At 41.6% G+C, this 16,520-nt stretch overlaps 1 protein-coding gene across 3 annotated transcripts in view; it reads right to left on the reverse strand.

Moving 5' to 3' along the window:
* IKBKB (inhibitor of nuclear factor kappa B kinase subunit beta) overlaps window positions 1-16,520 on the reverse strand; it is an 82,071-nt gene that overhangs the window by 19,072 nt on the left and 46,479 nt on the right. For all 3 annotated transcript variants that reach the window (XM_089670251.1, XM_089670250.1, XM_089670252.1), the window contains exons 16-19: window positions 4,574-4,683; window positions 2,934-2,983; window positions 2,748-2,847; window positions 1,069-1,216 (exon numbers count right to left, since the gene is read on the reverse strand). In XM_089670251.1, the coding sequence (XP_089526377.1) occupies window positions 1,069-1,216; window positions 2,748-2,847; window positions 2,934-2,983; window positions 4,574-4,683 (408 nt within the window). The remainder of the gene's footprint in view (window positions 1-1,068; window positions 1,217-2,747; window positions 2,848-2,933; window positions 2,984-4,573; window positions 4,684-16,520) is intronic.

Here is a 16,520-nt window from a genome sequence, read left to right on the forward strand (position 1 = left end):
CATAGTATAATTTACGAGGGATTTGGTCATAGCCTGAGCTCCCCGCCTACAACACCCCTCCCCAAATGAGGCGAATAGTTCTCTGCTTTAAGGAGACACCCTGCTGAGTTCCTAGAAAAAGGCTGTTATGCTTGGAGTTAAGCCAAGCTGAGTGGAGTTGGAGTTGAAGTTGAAGAAGCTTCCTTTTAACATTGGAACTAACTTAAGGAGATAAGGCCCTTTTGCTCTGACACTTGAAAGCTGCTTAAACCAAGGCTGACAGCAAGTACTTTATCCCTCTAAACTTCTTTCTGTTATCTCTTTGCTCTGTTATTGCTCTCTGTATATTTATATATATATATTGGCTACATCTTTTTTCTGTAAATATTTTTATTGCACCCTTTTAGTAATCTTACTTTCTGAAAGTGTTGAAATGTTTCTACAGCTCTTTAATGTAAACTAAGAACCCCTGTCTCTGAAAAGCGCTGTGTGTGTTTAACCCTCTGTGTACCCTGCCTGCGGTGACAGTGGTATACAGATGATTATTCAACCATCATAGTGTTATTGCTAATATTGCTGAGTTTCCTCTCTGTACAAAAAGGAGGTGGTGGCAGTGTGAAGGGTTAATTGCGTAATTAACCAGACTCAGCAACAATCGCTCCCAGGCTGCAAGTACACAGATTGTGGTCCATTAGCTGGAAAATCTTTGTGCAGGGTGCAGCTGGGCGTGGCATTGTTACGCACGTGACAGCGCGGTTTTAGATTGGCTAGTCCTTTGGTCACGAGTTTGGTGAGAAGGGCTGGGGTCTGACGCCGCGATCGTCACAGCAAGTAGTAGTGCTCTGGCAGTGGATCAGGTCAGTAGTGGACAGAATGGAAGGGAAGAAAATACAACTGACAATGCAACTTGTTCATTTTCCCTACAAGTTTCATAATTTAAATGTAGGCCTGTAAACCAGGAAAACCATAAATTCAGAAAATCATGATCACATGATACAAAGTCACTACAATCAGTAGGACAGCCTTACTTGCACACAAATGGCCAGAATAGTACAATCCATCATATGTATTGGAAAGGTTTTTGCTTACACAAGCAATCCTGAGTAGGTCCCAGAGCTCCTGCTGCCTCTTCTCCTGTCTCCTCACTACCATCTTCTCATCTTCTCTCATCAAGCTCATAACCTCCTTCACCCGGGGAGCAAGCTCCAGAGCTTTCCTCTTACACAGCACCGTTTTGCTGCAGAAGAAAGGAAACCTATACATGAACAACCAACCAGAGCCACCAGAAATACTGACATCTATGGATTAAAGGCCAAGTTCAAATTAAAGAAAAACAAATGTGCATTTATTTTTGTTTTTTATTGGAGGGAGAAGAGAGGGAGAAGAGAGGGAGAGGAGAGGGAGAGGAGAGGGAGAGGAGAGGGAGAGGAGAGGGAGAAGAGAGGGAGAAGAGAGGGAGAAGAGAGGGAGAAGAGAGGGAGAAGAGAGGGAGAAGAGAGGGAGAAGAGAGGGAGAAGAGAGGGAGAAGAGAGGGAGAAGAGAGGGAGAAGAGAGGGAGAAGAGAGGGAGAAGAGAGGGAGAAGAGAGGGAGAAGAGAGGGAGAAACACTCCTCTTCTGGTGACTACAGTCACATAGACTAGAACAGAAGGAAAACTCAAAATATGGAGTTGTCAATAGAATAGAAATAAAGAGAAAATCTTCCAATAGGGACACATGTTCTGGTGACAACTGTCTAACAAGGGTTTCCATCACTTTAGAATGATATCCTCTCACTGTTGAAGCTAAGTTTACCTTTTTACAGCAACTAGCCCATGCAGACAAAGGGCCGCAGTAGATTTAAATAAACGGTTGCAGTTTGTTACACTATAGTTAGATGCAAAGGCCATAACTGTAGGCCATTTCTGCCCCCCTGTATAGCCTGGGCCAAATACTCCATTGTTTACATTGTTTATGTCCTGTGTCAATTGCAGGGCACAGAAGCCACTGGTGCTTGGCCCTTAGTATCAAAGGAGTGAGTATGTTTCCTGCTTCAAAAGCTGTGCATGCATAATGTGCACGCTAATTCTGCCTATCCAAGCTGCAGCTGAGCTCAGCATTGCCAGGATAGGCAGAGAGAGTGAGTGCACTGCACATGCGGATTTTGAGAAAGGATGAAACACAAAACAAAAAGGATGTGAACAATGGAGTATTTCGTCCCGGGTGCATGGGGGGAGAGAAACAACCTACAGGTAAAACTGCGTATTCCCTACTCTATCCAAAACAAAGCAAAAATAAAACAAAAACACTTACATACACTGTAATGTAACTTGTTGCACAGCTGATATATAGTTTAGACTGTTCTTCTGCGGGATTATGAGATACGAAGTAAGCTGCTAAAGACTGGAGTTCTGCTTTAAGTCATAGATCTGTTAATATTATCACACATGTGTTAAATAAAAAAAAAATCCAAAAAAGGATCACGGTTTCTGGCTGGCATTACCAAAAACGTCTTGCTTGCTAAGAACAGAAAAATCAGTTGTTTGAGGTGCTGGAAATAAAAACTCATGGGGTACCAATTTATAAGATATAGAGGCATTCAGCAGATAAATGTTTTGTGAAAAAACATGATGAAAACAAAACACATCAAATAGTGAATATAAAATATCTCCTGTGGCTTCGTAAACTAAGACTAGTGCTCTTTAAATGGACAGAGGGTGGGTATAAAAAGGTTGGCACAGACTACAGATTTTAAAACAAGTGGAATCAGGCCCATTATTCAGATAAGTACCTGAGCTGGTCATATATTAAAATAACTCTCTTCTCAAAGCTCTGAATAGCCTGCAGAAGGAGGCGCACCATCTCTTGACTGTCCCCTCCTGGTCTCTGATCTGCAGGAAACAAACACATTATGACAGGAAATTATGTCCCAGTTTCTGAAGACCTACAAAGCAGCATCAACAGGAATTCTACATACCTCTCGGCCTCTCTCGCAGTTTCTTGTAAAGTTCCTTGGCCTGCTCCTCTCTGTGAATAAACAATAGTACAATATTATTGTTTTTAGCATCTAACACCTTCAATGCTAGATGCCCCTTTCAGACATAAAGAATATCTTCATATACACAAACATTCCTCAGAGATTTTGGTTCATATTGACATGAGTTACTGTTGCCTTTCTATTATCTCAAGCCAGTCTGCCCATTCTCTTCTGACATCTGCAAGGCATTTTCGTCCACACAACTTCCACTCACTGGATATTTTCTCTTTTTCGGGCCATTCTCTGTAAAACCTAGGAGGTGGTTGTGCGTGAAAATCCCAGTAGATCAGCAGTTTTTGAAATACTTAAAACAGCCCATCTGGCACCAACAGCCATGGCACATTCGAAGTCACCTAAATCCCCTTTCTTCCCCATTTTAATGCTCAGTTTGAATTGCAGCAAGTCATATTCACCACGTGTACATGCCTAAACACATTGAGTTGCTGCCATGTGATTGGCTGATCAGCATTTGTGTTACCAAGCAATTGAACAGGTGTACCTAATAAAGTGGCCGGTAAGTACATAGTTATTGCAAATTTACAAAGACTAGCACAGAGACAAATAGGTATCAACGTAGGGAAAAAAGCTACTGCAAGTTATTCATGTTCAAAATTATGCTACTTTTCTTTGATACTGCTACTTGTTCCTGTAAACTGTAAGGCTTCTTCACACTATATGCAGTTACCTGCATTTTCCTGAATTGAAAAACACAGGAAACTACAATGACACACAGAAAAGTATAGTTTTCGGTTTATCAAGTTCAGACCAGACTGCAGTGTTTCACTGCATTCCAAAGCAATGCGCTATTATATTTGCATAATACTGAACCACTCTGCATGGTCCTGCATGTCACTTAGGAAAAACACAAGCAACTGCACATAGTATGAACAGGCCCCTTAGTCAACCGTTTGCATATTTGCAACCAATGTATTATAGAATTAGTGACATACAATATATTCAGTTCAAACACTGAAAGAGGTGCATTTTAACATAATGTAATGCTATGTCTGATGATTAGAGGGGGATGTACAAACCAAGTGGCACACAATTTCACAGACAGAACAGTTATGGTGCCTGCCTATCCCCCTGAACAAAGGAACCCTCTTCCCTGTCTTCAGATGTTTAATAACGTACACCTGATGGCAGTGGTCTGCCACAATCTTTACATCCCGTGGGTACAATTTGCTGATCCACATCTCCAGTGCCAGAGATGACTCCATAAAATTCAAAGAGTTTACAGGAAAGGAATTTGCAGAGGCAGCCAGCACAGGGAAGATTTTGGCTGCAAAATGTGAAGACTGAAGCAGGCTATGGCAGTTGGAACTGGGAACCCGTGGTGGAAGAGAGGGGTGGAATTTGTTCAGGTAGGCTAGACAGGATAACAGTACTTTCTGTGAAGATGCAAGTTTTTATCTCCATACTTGTTCTGGATCAGTGTGTAACTACAGCTTCATGGAGAGTTTACATTTTCTCAGCTATTGGGTTTTCCTAATTATCTCTGGAAATCACTGCACTTGGCTTCATTAGGTAAAATTTAGTAACTGGAGTACTGTGGACCCATCTGAGTGCTAATCACCTACATGTCATCCAGAGTCCCACGATGCCTCCTGCCCAGTGGATTTCTTTGCAGATCCACACTGTCTGTTTGCAAGGCCATCATTTTTTCCACTAAGTGCTGTACTTCCTGCTCCTGTGAATTGCAGACAATAAATGGAAATTACTGTAACAATAAATGCAAATTTCAAGCAGTGTTTCTGGCTACATGACATACAGGAACTTTGATACGCCAAGGCATCTCCACTACACACCCCAAGTGCATGAAATAGACACAGGAGAAACTACAGGGAGGATTTCATGTCAGTCACCTTTGTCCTCCTCTCCCATTTAACTAACCAAAGCAGGTACTCCCATTGTCAACTTCATATGAATTTTGGGGTAAAGTTTTTGCTTCTGTTTTTTCGTTTAAGATATTTTAGAGTAGAAAGGGATTAGAACACCTGCCATGTTTTTACTACTGTCTGTGTCCCTGTTAAGGAGATTCACCCTTCCTATTTGTCTAGTGACCACAAGCACCGCGAGTGAAAGAAAATCCCAAATTTTGAGTGGTCGCCAAAACAGCAATAGAGTGGAAATCTTCCAATGGGAACTATCTGGGATTTCCTCTCACTTTCTGATGTAGCTATGGGTCAGGAAGTGAAGAGCAATTTCCCCAATGGGACACAGATGGCAAGAAAAAAACCCGACAGGATTTATAACCCTCTCTTACTCTATCTAAAAAGGAAAAACGTTTTGCCATCTGTTCCACTTTAAATTTCAGTCACAAACCAGGGGCTTATGACGATTTGCCAAAGAAGACTGAAAGATAATGACGAATGGAATATCTAAGATCGTACTAAATGCATTTTGTGAAAAAAGGCCAGGTAAGTACATGCCTTTATTTTGTAACAATATTAGCACAACACTGAACTCAATAACCTTCTCCTTTAGCAATGGAAAATAGTCAACAACTCTACTTTCTAGAACACATTTGCCTCCCTACCATAACCATCAGCATTAAATGGGTGTGCTTTCAGCGCATAGTCTGTATTCTTAGTTACTTGTTCCTGTATCCTGATCAAAAAAAAATTAAACAGCAAAGGGTATCTTGCTGATGCAAGGTAAAAAGTACATGTTGTTTATAACATTAGGAGCAGTGTGTTTATACCCTGCCTCAGCTTCTCTTGACCACCACTAAGGCCTTGTTCACACCATACGTGCAGAAAAGCTGATGGAAACTGATGTGCAGATTTCACTTGCAGGCACAGTTTACATCAGTTTTCATGCATGCTTCAATTACTTTTATACATGTTGCAGATGCACGTGATATTAGTGTTGTGGTGTCAACAAGGCATATAGAGAACAACTGATTTTGTTGTGCCCTTGCAGAACGCATGCAGACAAACTGACATCTCTGCACCATGGTGTGTACAAGCCCTAAAGGGCACTGAAGGGAAGATGCGAGGTACACTTTGTATTTGTGGAATGAACAGCCTGATTCTTGTCTTTGCTTCAGCTACTAGTGGTGGCCAGGAGCAGCTGCTGCAGGAAGAGAGGAAGTAAACATACCCTCTGGCTAGAGGTGCTTGTGTTTGGGCCACTCGTTTTTAAGCAAAAGAGGTAAATTTGGCTGCAGGACAAGTATGAATAAATAAATTCAGATACATTCTGAAAGTATACTTAAGTACAAACTGTAGTTAAAAAAAAAAAAAAAAAAATTGAGAAAATAAGCCACAATAATACACTCGCAAACTGCAATTCCTCCAGCAGTTGGTTATGAAAAGTGAATTAATTCCACATAAAATTGGCTCCAGTGTAACCATGGTGGGGAAATCGAAAGGTAGGTTTCTTTGTTGCCATAGACTAAAATTCAAGGTACAGTATATGTGCTCTGTACTCCAGGCCAGGAACCACTCAATAATAGTAAGTCTTGGTTCTGATTTAGAACACCATTTTGTGATAATAGGGCAGTCTCTGATACTCTGGGGATTAATAATGTCCCTCCACCACCAGGCAGTCAGGAGGCACTTAATTACAGAGAGACCTGCCTATTAGCAAGCAGGCCAAGTCTTCATCCTTCTATAGACACAAGAAAGAAGCTGGGGATGTGCTAGCTGCTCAAGGATGGACAGATATGTCCCCAGCAACCACTCTCAGAGATGTCTGTCTATGACAACCCTAAAGCAATGCTTCATTTATTAACACAAAAAAGATACATTATATTTTGAAATCATTTTTATTACCGTATTTTCCGGCGTATAAGACGACTGGGCGTCTAAGACGACCCCCTACTTTTCCTGTTAAAATGTAGTGTTTGGGCTATACTCGCCGTATAAGACTACCCCTCTTCCAATGCACACCAGTGGGAGGAATAGTGCCCCATCATTGGTGTCAGTGGGAGGAATAGTGCCCCATCATTGGTGTCAGTGGGAAGAATTGTGCCCCATCATTGGTGTCAGTGGGAGGAAGAGTGCCCCATCATTGGTGTCAGTGGGAGGAAGAGTGCCCCATCATTGGTATTAGTGGGAGGAAGAGTGCCCCATCATTGGTGCCAGTGGGAGGAATAGTGCCCCATCATTGATATCAGTGGGAGGAATAGTGCCCCATCATTGATATCAGTGGGAGGAATAGTGCCCCCATCATTGATATCAGTGGGAGGAATAGTGCCCCATCATTGGTGTTAGTGGGAGGAATAATGCCCCATCATTGGTGTCAGTGGGAGGAATAGCACCCCATCATTGGTGTCAGTGGGAGGAATAGCACCCCATCATTGGTGTCAGTGGCGGGAATAGTGCCCCATCATTAGTATCAGTGGGGGGAATCTGATCCGATATTAAATACAGTATTGCCAGAGAAACCGGAAATTATTTTTAGGAAAGTGGCACCACTTAGAATTAAGATTGCCCCCAATATAGTAGATCCACCCAAAAATACAATTATGTTTACCAATTTAAAAGGATTCCACCCCTGCAAGAAATGTGTCATTTGTCGATGCAGTAAACATACCGATAAGAGTAATCTACAACGAGGGGCAAATATTATGACATAGATGATTTTATAACTTGCACAAGCAGATACGTGGTATACTTGCTCCAATGTCCATGTAACCTTCAATATGTTGGGCGCACTACCAGACGCCTTAGAGACAGATTGAAGGAACATGTTAATAATATTAAGAAGGGGTATAAGGACCACTCTTTGTCGCAACATTATAAGATCCATCACAATAGCGATCCCTCGTCACTCAGATTTATGGGCATAGGCATTGTAAATGCTCATTGGCGAGGAACAAATAGAAAACGGGCAGTATCGCAGCTCAAATCGCGGTGGATCTATGAACTTGGTTCTTTACACCCCAGGGGATTGAATATTGATTTTGATCTGAATTGTTTTTTGGACAATAGATAATATGAGGAGGAAGTATATCAGTGTTTTCATGTTTACAGAGATATATATATGTATATATCTCCTATTTGAGTCTTTACGAGCATTTTATGAATAAATACCAATATTATGAATATGATTTTATATATATGCTACCAACATACATTATTGGGCCAAACTTTTGATGCTACCACTTATTCCTCGTCATCATTTTTAATGAGTTTTAAGGAGTTTTTTAATGAACTTTTAATGGGCCTTTTTGTGATATAATTGATTAAGTATCACATTCTTTTATTATGTGTTTTTATCATGTATCCGGTATTCTGTATTTTGATTGTAGTTTATGACCATATGTTTTCATATATATTTACATATAGTACTGGTTGATTCCAATTTTAATGTATATCTTGTATTTTTATCTGATCATATATCCCGTGCGCTATTTATATTTGTATACTCATGGAAAATATTTATGTCTTCATTAACCCTTTACCTGTTTTGATTATAAACTAAATAGGAGTGATTTTATATATTATATGAATATATACATATATATTAATTCGCATGTTTTAAAACAACCTTTTTTTCACTTCTAATTACTTTTAAAATTACACCCTGTGCACCAATCCAGAGTCTACAGGTGTAAGTAATTATCTTCCTGGTCAGTACAGGGGTCCCAAAGGTGCTATAGGAAGGTTCTGCTAGAACAACCTGGAATAGTTAATACTACTCCTATCTCCTTATACTGCCAACAAAATGTGCACTGTAGAGGACTTCCTGCTGTGGATCGCATCGCGAACCACGACAAAATGGCGCCGATCGTACGCGCATGCGCAGCAGCTTGGAAAGACTATGCCGATGTTCTGCGCATGCGCCGATAGCCGACAAGATGGCGGGCGCATGATGCTAAAGTGTCATTTACACATATAAATAGCAGCTAAACAGATGTCCTGGTTGCTGGCCCTGAACCCTATGAATACGTGCATCGCACGAAACGCGTCAGGGGGGCAGCAGCAGCAGGACACCTCACCACCATTGGTGGACACCTGGAAAACGTATGGTCAGTAAACTTTATATCTATAATCTTTTCATGTACCCCACACCTACCAACCCTGAATAAAGATATCTGAAGCAGTATCACACTATGAGGTCTCTTATTGGGCACTCGGTGTGATTGCTATCATTCGCAGTGCCCATCTGGAGGATTCTGGACCCTTGGTGGTGATACCTGGCAGCAGTTCTGATGATCTTACTTCTGTGGAACCGGGATGGTGATCTGGGGGCAATCTGATCTGGGATCTGATGATCGTTTTATGGCCTGGTGACGCAGGCTTACATATTGCGTATGTTAAACGCACATCTGGTGAGTGCGTTTTTCACCTATTTGTGTGGTTCACACTTATCACACCTTGGATCAGGACGTCCACTCACCTGAATTAGGATCTCTCCGCGATCCACACTATTATATTGAACTTTTTGAATTCACAGATCACCATTGGGGTGATATCACGCATGTGTACAAATTCACACAAACTCACACTAATATATTGTGTGTATTAACTGTGTATTATTTAGCGCTGCACCATTCTATGTGATATATATGTTTCATCGGAGGTTTTTGTTTGGTTACCTTTTCGGTGTATCAGCTGCTCATCATTTTTGTTGTATATACATATTTATATACCTTTCCATTTAAGTAGCGCTCACTGTAATACTTTTTACCAAATTCTTGTCTGAACCATTATCTAGTTTGAGCTGCAACTTGTTCATTATGACGGATGTCTTTGAATTTAGATCCATGCGCAATAGAATTGCGGACGATGTATTCTCGGTGGATCAAAATATTGATGATTTGCAAAGTACTTTTACACATTTGCAGAATTTAACTTCAGCAGAAATAAGGACTCTATGGGACATTTCCTTCTTAGACAAATATGTTGGGGAGGGAATGGTCCCCAGATCCTTGAGATGGAGTATTCCCCCAGAACATGAAGATGTGAATGGGATTGAGGAATGGTATCAATATTTTAACATAGCAGGAGTAGACATGCTAAAGTTCCTAATCTTGAGGAAAAAGAAAAAGTTACAATATCTGGATGCAGAGATAAATAAGGTTAGAGATAAACTCACTCCCTTTAAGGATAGTGAGGAATATGTAACAGAATCCAATAAACTTAAGTCACATATGGAAAAATTGGATAAGGAACAAAGAATAAAAAAACGTAAAAAATATGTACGAGATTACAAAGATTATCAGGAACAGCATGTATTTAAGTGGCAAATTAAAACGGAGGATCTCAATCCACCTAGAACCAATATTAATTTCCACACTCCCAAACCTCAAAAATCATCTGGTAAATATAAAAATCAATCTAAACAGGGAGTACAACCCTACAATAATTTTAGGCCCAATGCCAACCAAGCATATAACATACCCACTCATAATAGGTACGAATCCTTAAACGTTATAAGGAATGAGGATGTGGGGGCACGCAATTTTAATTGGCATCCAAGGGACCAATCCCCAAGGGGACAACACTATGGTCAATCACAACATGGACCAGCCCAATACCAACATAATAACAATGGACCTAAACCCAATCATTATCCATCTGGACATCCTAATAGTAGGCCCACATACCATAATGGAAACAATATGGGTCCCAGACCTCCGGTGTATTATAGTAATGATAATTCTCCTGGGGGAACATCGAACTACCAGAGGGAATATAATGAACAAAGGAATAAACAACCCACATCACAGAATTTTTTAGGGGGGAATTCGGCACGCAAAAGAAGTGCCGTAGAAGGGGGAAGAGGGGAGGCAAAAGGGTCAACAAACCCCAAAAAACGCAAAACATAGGAATATTTAATTTAAGTAACACAACTTTGACTAATCAAGAATTACAACTTTTGAACAAGGGATTAAAATTTGCCCCAAAAAAATCATTGAATAAATTTCAGACATATATAGACATTAGGAAATACATTAGACAACTATCATTGAAAAAATACTTCCACAATAAACCAACCACACAGAGTATGAATAATGCTGGCAATATTAATTCTCACTTAAGAAATGCGTCATTATTCAATCCTCCTCCTCAAAACAATTCTTATATTAATGCTTTTAGAGACACAGTGTTTAAGGATTTAGAAATGATGAAAATCAAACCAGTAAATAAACAGGATTCTGCCAAGATAGCTGTAGAAACGTTATTAGAGAAAAAGGACCTAGTAATACGTCCAGCTGATAAAGGAGGGGGTGTTGTGGTATTGAATAAATCTGATTATATAAAAGAAGTGTACAATATTCTAAGTGATAAGGAAACATATTCTCTCCTACCAAAAAATCCACTTAGAGAATATAAAAAAGAACTCACATCCATCATAAATAAAGGATATACTGAAGGAATCTTAAATAAGAAAGAAAAACTTTATCTCTGTCCAACAGTACCTAGACTTCCGGTCATGTACATATTACCAAAAATCCATAAGGATCCCATCAATCCCCCAGGGAGGCCTATAATCAGTGGCATTGGGTCTTTATGTTCAAGAGTAGGCGAGTATATCGACCATTTTCTACAACCTCTCGTCATAAAGACACCAGCCTATCTGAAGGACACAAAGCAAGTGCTCCAGGATATCAATAATATTACTACGAATAAAGGTACTTTTTTGGTTACGGCAGATGTAACATCCCTGTACACAAGTATAAAGCATTCTGATGGGATGGAGGCTGTTGGTTTCTTTTTAAACAATTGTGATTCTAATCATATGTCTGATTCACATAAGAACTACATTTTAACTTTATTAGACTTTGCGATGACGAGGAATTATTTTTGGTTTGGCCACAACTTTTATTTGCAAGAAAAGGGCGTAGCTATGGGGGCAAAGTTTGCCCCCAGCCTAGCTAATTTGTTTATGGCCAGGTGGGAGGAGGATGTCATCTACGCAAGAGACTGGCCCGAGCTTTCATTTTATCGTAGATACATTGATGACATCCTCCTCATATGGAATGGGGACGAACAAGCCCTTTTAAATTTTTTTATTACCTTGAATTTTAATTCTTTAAACATTAAGCTTATGTTTGAATATAGTCAAATCAGTGTTAATTTTCTAGATTTGGTGTTAACAAACTATAACGGTAAAATAGTGACTGAAACCTATTTTAAACCAACGGATAGAAACGGCTTCATTTCAACAGACAGCTGCCATCATCCTGTTTGGTTACGCAATATACCAAAGGGTCAGTTCTTCAGGATCAAGCGGAATTGCACCAATGTGGAGACCTATTATAAACAGGCCATGATTCTTAAGGATAAATTTGTGGCAAAAGGCTATGATGGCTCCACCCTTGATCAAACCATTGATCTCATAGGAAAATCAGACAGAAATTTGATGTTAAATAACATCCCTAAACTAAAACCAAAACAGATATGTCCGTTTATTACGAATTACTCTCTGCAATACAAAAAGATCACGAGCATTATCAATAAAAACTGGGGGATTTTAAAATCTGATCCGATATTAAATACAGTATTGCCAGAGAAACCGGAAATTATTTTTAGGAAAGTGGCACCACTTAGAATTAAGATTGCCCCCAATATAGTAGATCCACCCAAAAATACAATTATGTTTACCAATTTAAAAGGATTCCACCCCTGCAAGAAATGTGTCATTTGTCGATGCAGTAAACATACCGATAAGAGTAATCGCTTCACATATATGTATATATCTCGTATTTGAGTCTTTACGAGCATTTTATGAATAAATACCAATATTATGAATATGATTTTATATATATGCTACCAACATACATTATTGGGCCAAACTTTTGATGCTACCACTTATTCCTCGTCATCATTTTTAATGAGTTTTAAGGAGTTTTTTAATGAACTTTTAATGGGCCTTTTTGTGATATAATTGATTAAGTATCACATTCTTTTATTATGTGTTTTTATCATGTATCCGGTATTCTGTATTTTGATTGTTGTTTATGACCATATGTTTTCATATATATTTACATATAGTACTGGTTGATTCCAATTTTAATGTATATCTTGTATTTTTATCTGATCATATATCCCGTGCGCTATTTATATTTGTATACTCATGGAAAATATTTATGTCTTCATTAACCCTTTACCTGTTTTGATTATAAACTAAATAGGAGTGATTTTATATATTATATGAATATATACATATATATTAATTCGCATGTTTTAAAACAACCTTTTTTTCACTTCTAATTACTTTTAAAATTACACCCTGTGCACCAATCCAGAGTCTACAGGTGTAAGTAATTATCTTCCTGGTCAGTACAGGGGTCCCAAAGGTGCTATAGGAAGGTTCTGCTAGAACAACCTGGAATAGTTAATACTACTCCTTCTATCTCCTTATACTGCCAACAAAATGGCGCCGCACTGTAGAGGACTTCCTGCTGTGGATCGCATCGCGATCCACGACAAAATGGCGCCGATCGTTCGCGCATGCGCAGCAGCTTGGAAAGACGATGCCGATGTTCTGCGCATGCGCCGATAGCCGACAAGATGGCGGGCGCATGATGCTAAAGTGTCATTTACACATATAAATAGCAGCTAAACAGATGTCCTGGTTGCTGGCCCTGAACCCTATGAATACGTGCATCGCACGAAACGCGTCAGGGGGGCAGCAGCAGCAGGACACCTCACCACCATTGGTGGACACCTGGAAAACGTATGGTCAGTAAACTTTATATCTATAATCTTTTCATGTACCCCACACCTACCAACCCTGAATAAAGATATCTGAAGCAGTATCACACTATGAGGTCTCTTATTGGGCACTCGGTGTGAGTGCTATCATTCGCAGTGCCCATCTGGAGGATTCTGGACCCTTGGTGGTGATACCTGGCAGCAGTTCTGATGATCTTACTTCTGTGGAACCGGGATGGTGATCTGGGGGCAATCTGATCTGGGATCTGATGATCGTTTTATGGCCTGGTGACGCAGGCTTACATATTGCGTATGTTAAACGCACATCTGGTGAGTGCGTTTTTCACCTATTTGTGTGGTTCACACTTATCACACCTTGGATCAGGACGTCCACTCACCTGAATTAGGATCTCTCCGCGATCCACACTATTATATTGAACTTTTTGAATTCACAGATCACCATTGGGGTGATATCATGCATGTGTACAAATTCACACAAACTCACACTAGTATATTGTGTGTATTAACTGTGTATTATTTAGCGCTGCACCATTCTATGTGATATATATGAATAGTGCCCCATCTTTGGTGTCAGTGGGAGGAATAGTGCCCCATCTTTGGTGTCAGTGGGAGGAATAGTGCCCCATCATTAGTATCAGTGGGGGGAATAGTGCCCCATCTTTGGTGTCAGTGGGAGGAATCGTGCCCCATCATTAGTGTCAGTGGGAGGAATCGTGCCCCATCATTGGTGTCAGTGGCAGGAATCGTGCCCCATCATTGGTGTCAGTGGCAGGAATAGTGCCCCATCATTGGTGTCAGTGGCAGGAATAGTGCCCCATCATTGGTGTCAGTGGCAGGAATAGTGCCCCATCATTGGTGTCAGTGGCAGGAATAGTGCCCCATCATTGGTGTCAGTGGCAGGAATAGTGCCCCATCATTGGTGTCAGTGGCAGGAATAGTGCCCCATCATTAGTATCAGTGGGAGGAATAGTGTCCCATCATTGGTGTCAGTGGGAGGAATAGTGTCCCAACATTGGTGTCAGTGGGAGGAATAGTGTCCCAACATTGGTGTCAGTGGGAGGAATAGTGTCCCATCATTGGTGTCAGTGGGAGAAATAGTGTCCCATCATTGGTGTCAGTGGGAGGAATAGTGTCCCAACATTGGGGTCAGTGGGGGTGGAATAGTGCCCCATCATTGGGGTCAGTGGGGGGTGGAATAGTGCCCCATCATTGGTGTCAGTGGGGGGTAGAATAGTGCCCCATTATTGTTGTCAGTGGGGGGGGGGGGGGGGGGGAGGAATAGTGCCCCATCGTTGGTGTCAGTGGGGGGAATAATGCCCCATCATTGGCATCAGTGACACCAATGATGGGGCACTATTCCTCCCACTAACACCAATTACACTTGCTGACCCCTGTTCTAGTATGGTGCTGCTGCAGCCAGTATATGTGGTTGCAGCAGCACCTCTGGACGGCACACTTACCGGCCGCGCCTTCACTCGATTTTCGCGGGGCCGCTCGGCTCCGCCTCCTCGCTGGTGATTGGCCGCCTGTGTGCCTTTCCTGAGCTACAGTTCTGGCGGCCAATCACCGGTGAGGAGGCGGAGCCGAGCAGCCGCACGAACATCCAGTGGCCGAACCGAATGAAGGAACAGCCGCGCTTCCTGGACCAGATCGTCGTGGGACCGGAGCCAGGTAAGAGACAGCAGCCCCTGCCCCTGTACTTAGTGTCCCTTCCGTTGGAAAGGGGGGGGGGGCGGCGGCGGCACCACGCCGCCGCCCCCCCCTAAAAAAGTGTCAGCATGCCGTATACCGGTGTATAAGACGACCCCCGGCTTTAGAGAAGATTTTCAAGGGGTAAAAAGTCGCCTTATACGCTGGAAAATATGGTACATACCTTGTTTTAGACCCAGTGCTTATTATCACTGGCTCTCAATGCGGGCAGATCATGACTGGTGGAAGTGGTTGGCAGGGTGCTGTGCATAGCTTTCTGAAACATCTAAGCACTGTGTCTCTGTACTTCTCCCAACAGCCCTGATGCAAGCAGCAGACTGGCTCTCGGAAGGTATTAAGTAAATATCAAAATGCTTTGATGGATGGAGTAAGTGTCAAGGAGTGTGCATACCTAGTTAGGCTGAATTTGCCTACAGACTGCATTAGGTAAAGCCCACTTACAATGCAGAGTTTCCACGACTGAAATAACTGAAATCCAACGATGAATGAAAACGGCAGGTCAAAGACAGTAAGGCTGGGGAGAAAAGAGCTAGCTGTTGCTGGATGTACTCCAGCCAGAAAATGAGACAGGTTCTACTTGACTTGCTACAGCTTTTAATGCACACTGAGAAGCCCACAGAGTGCAGTGAAATCAAAGTAAGCATTTTCAGTACAGGAGTACAACTGTGACAAAGCTGCTGACTTTTAAAATGCAGTCACTTACCTGTCCCTCGGTCCAGCGGTGTCCTCACCATGGCTGGTTTCATCGGCTGTCTTCTCTCCCTTGCGCCAGCATCTTCAGTATGGGCACCCGGCTGTGACAGCTTGCGGCTTCACAGTCGGATGATCACTGCGCATGTGCGAGAACCGCTGCACTTTGTGAATGTCACGTAATCTTCTGGGACCTGTCACTTGTCCCAAAAGACTACAGGGAGGGAGGGGGGAGGACAACTTTGTCAAATTTGGGTACCTGCTCCCCAAAAGGTGCCAATCCTTAACGGGGATGGGGGAACAAAGCCTTAAAGCAGAACTTCTTCTTTTGGGTGGAGCTCTACTTTAAGAAACATCAGTCTGTCAACTGTGGGTTATAGAACCAAGTTGAAGAACTTTATTCCTTACACTTCAGCAAATGTATTGAACATGGACAAATCATCTAGAACAGGGGTCTCTAAACTATGGCTCTCCAGTGTTGAGGTACTTC

This window comes from Staurois parvus, unplaced genomic scaffold (assembly GCF_062004578.1).
Source record: "Staurois parvus isolate SC_StPar_1 unplaced genomic scaffold, SC_StPar_1.0 ptg000088l, whole genome shotgun sequence".
Taxonomy (NCBI): Eukaryota; Metazoa; Chordata; class Amphibia; order Anura; family Ranidae; genus Staurois; species Staurois parvus.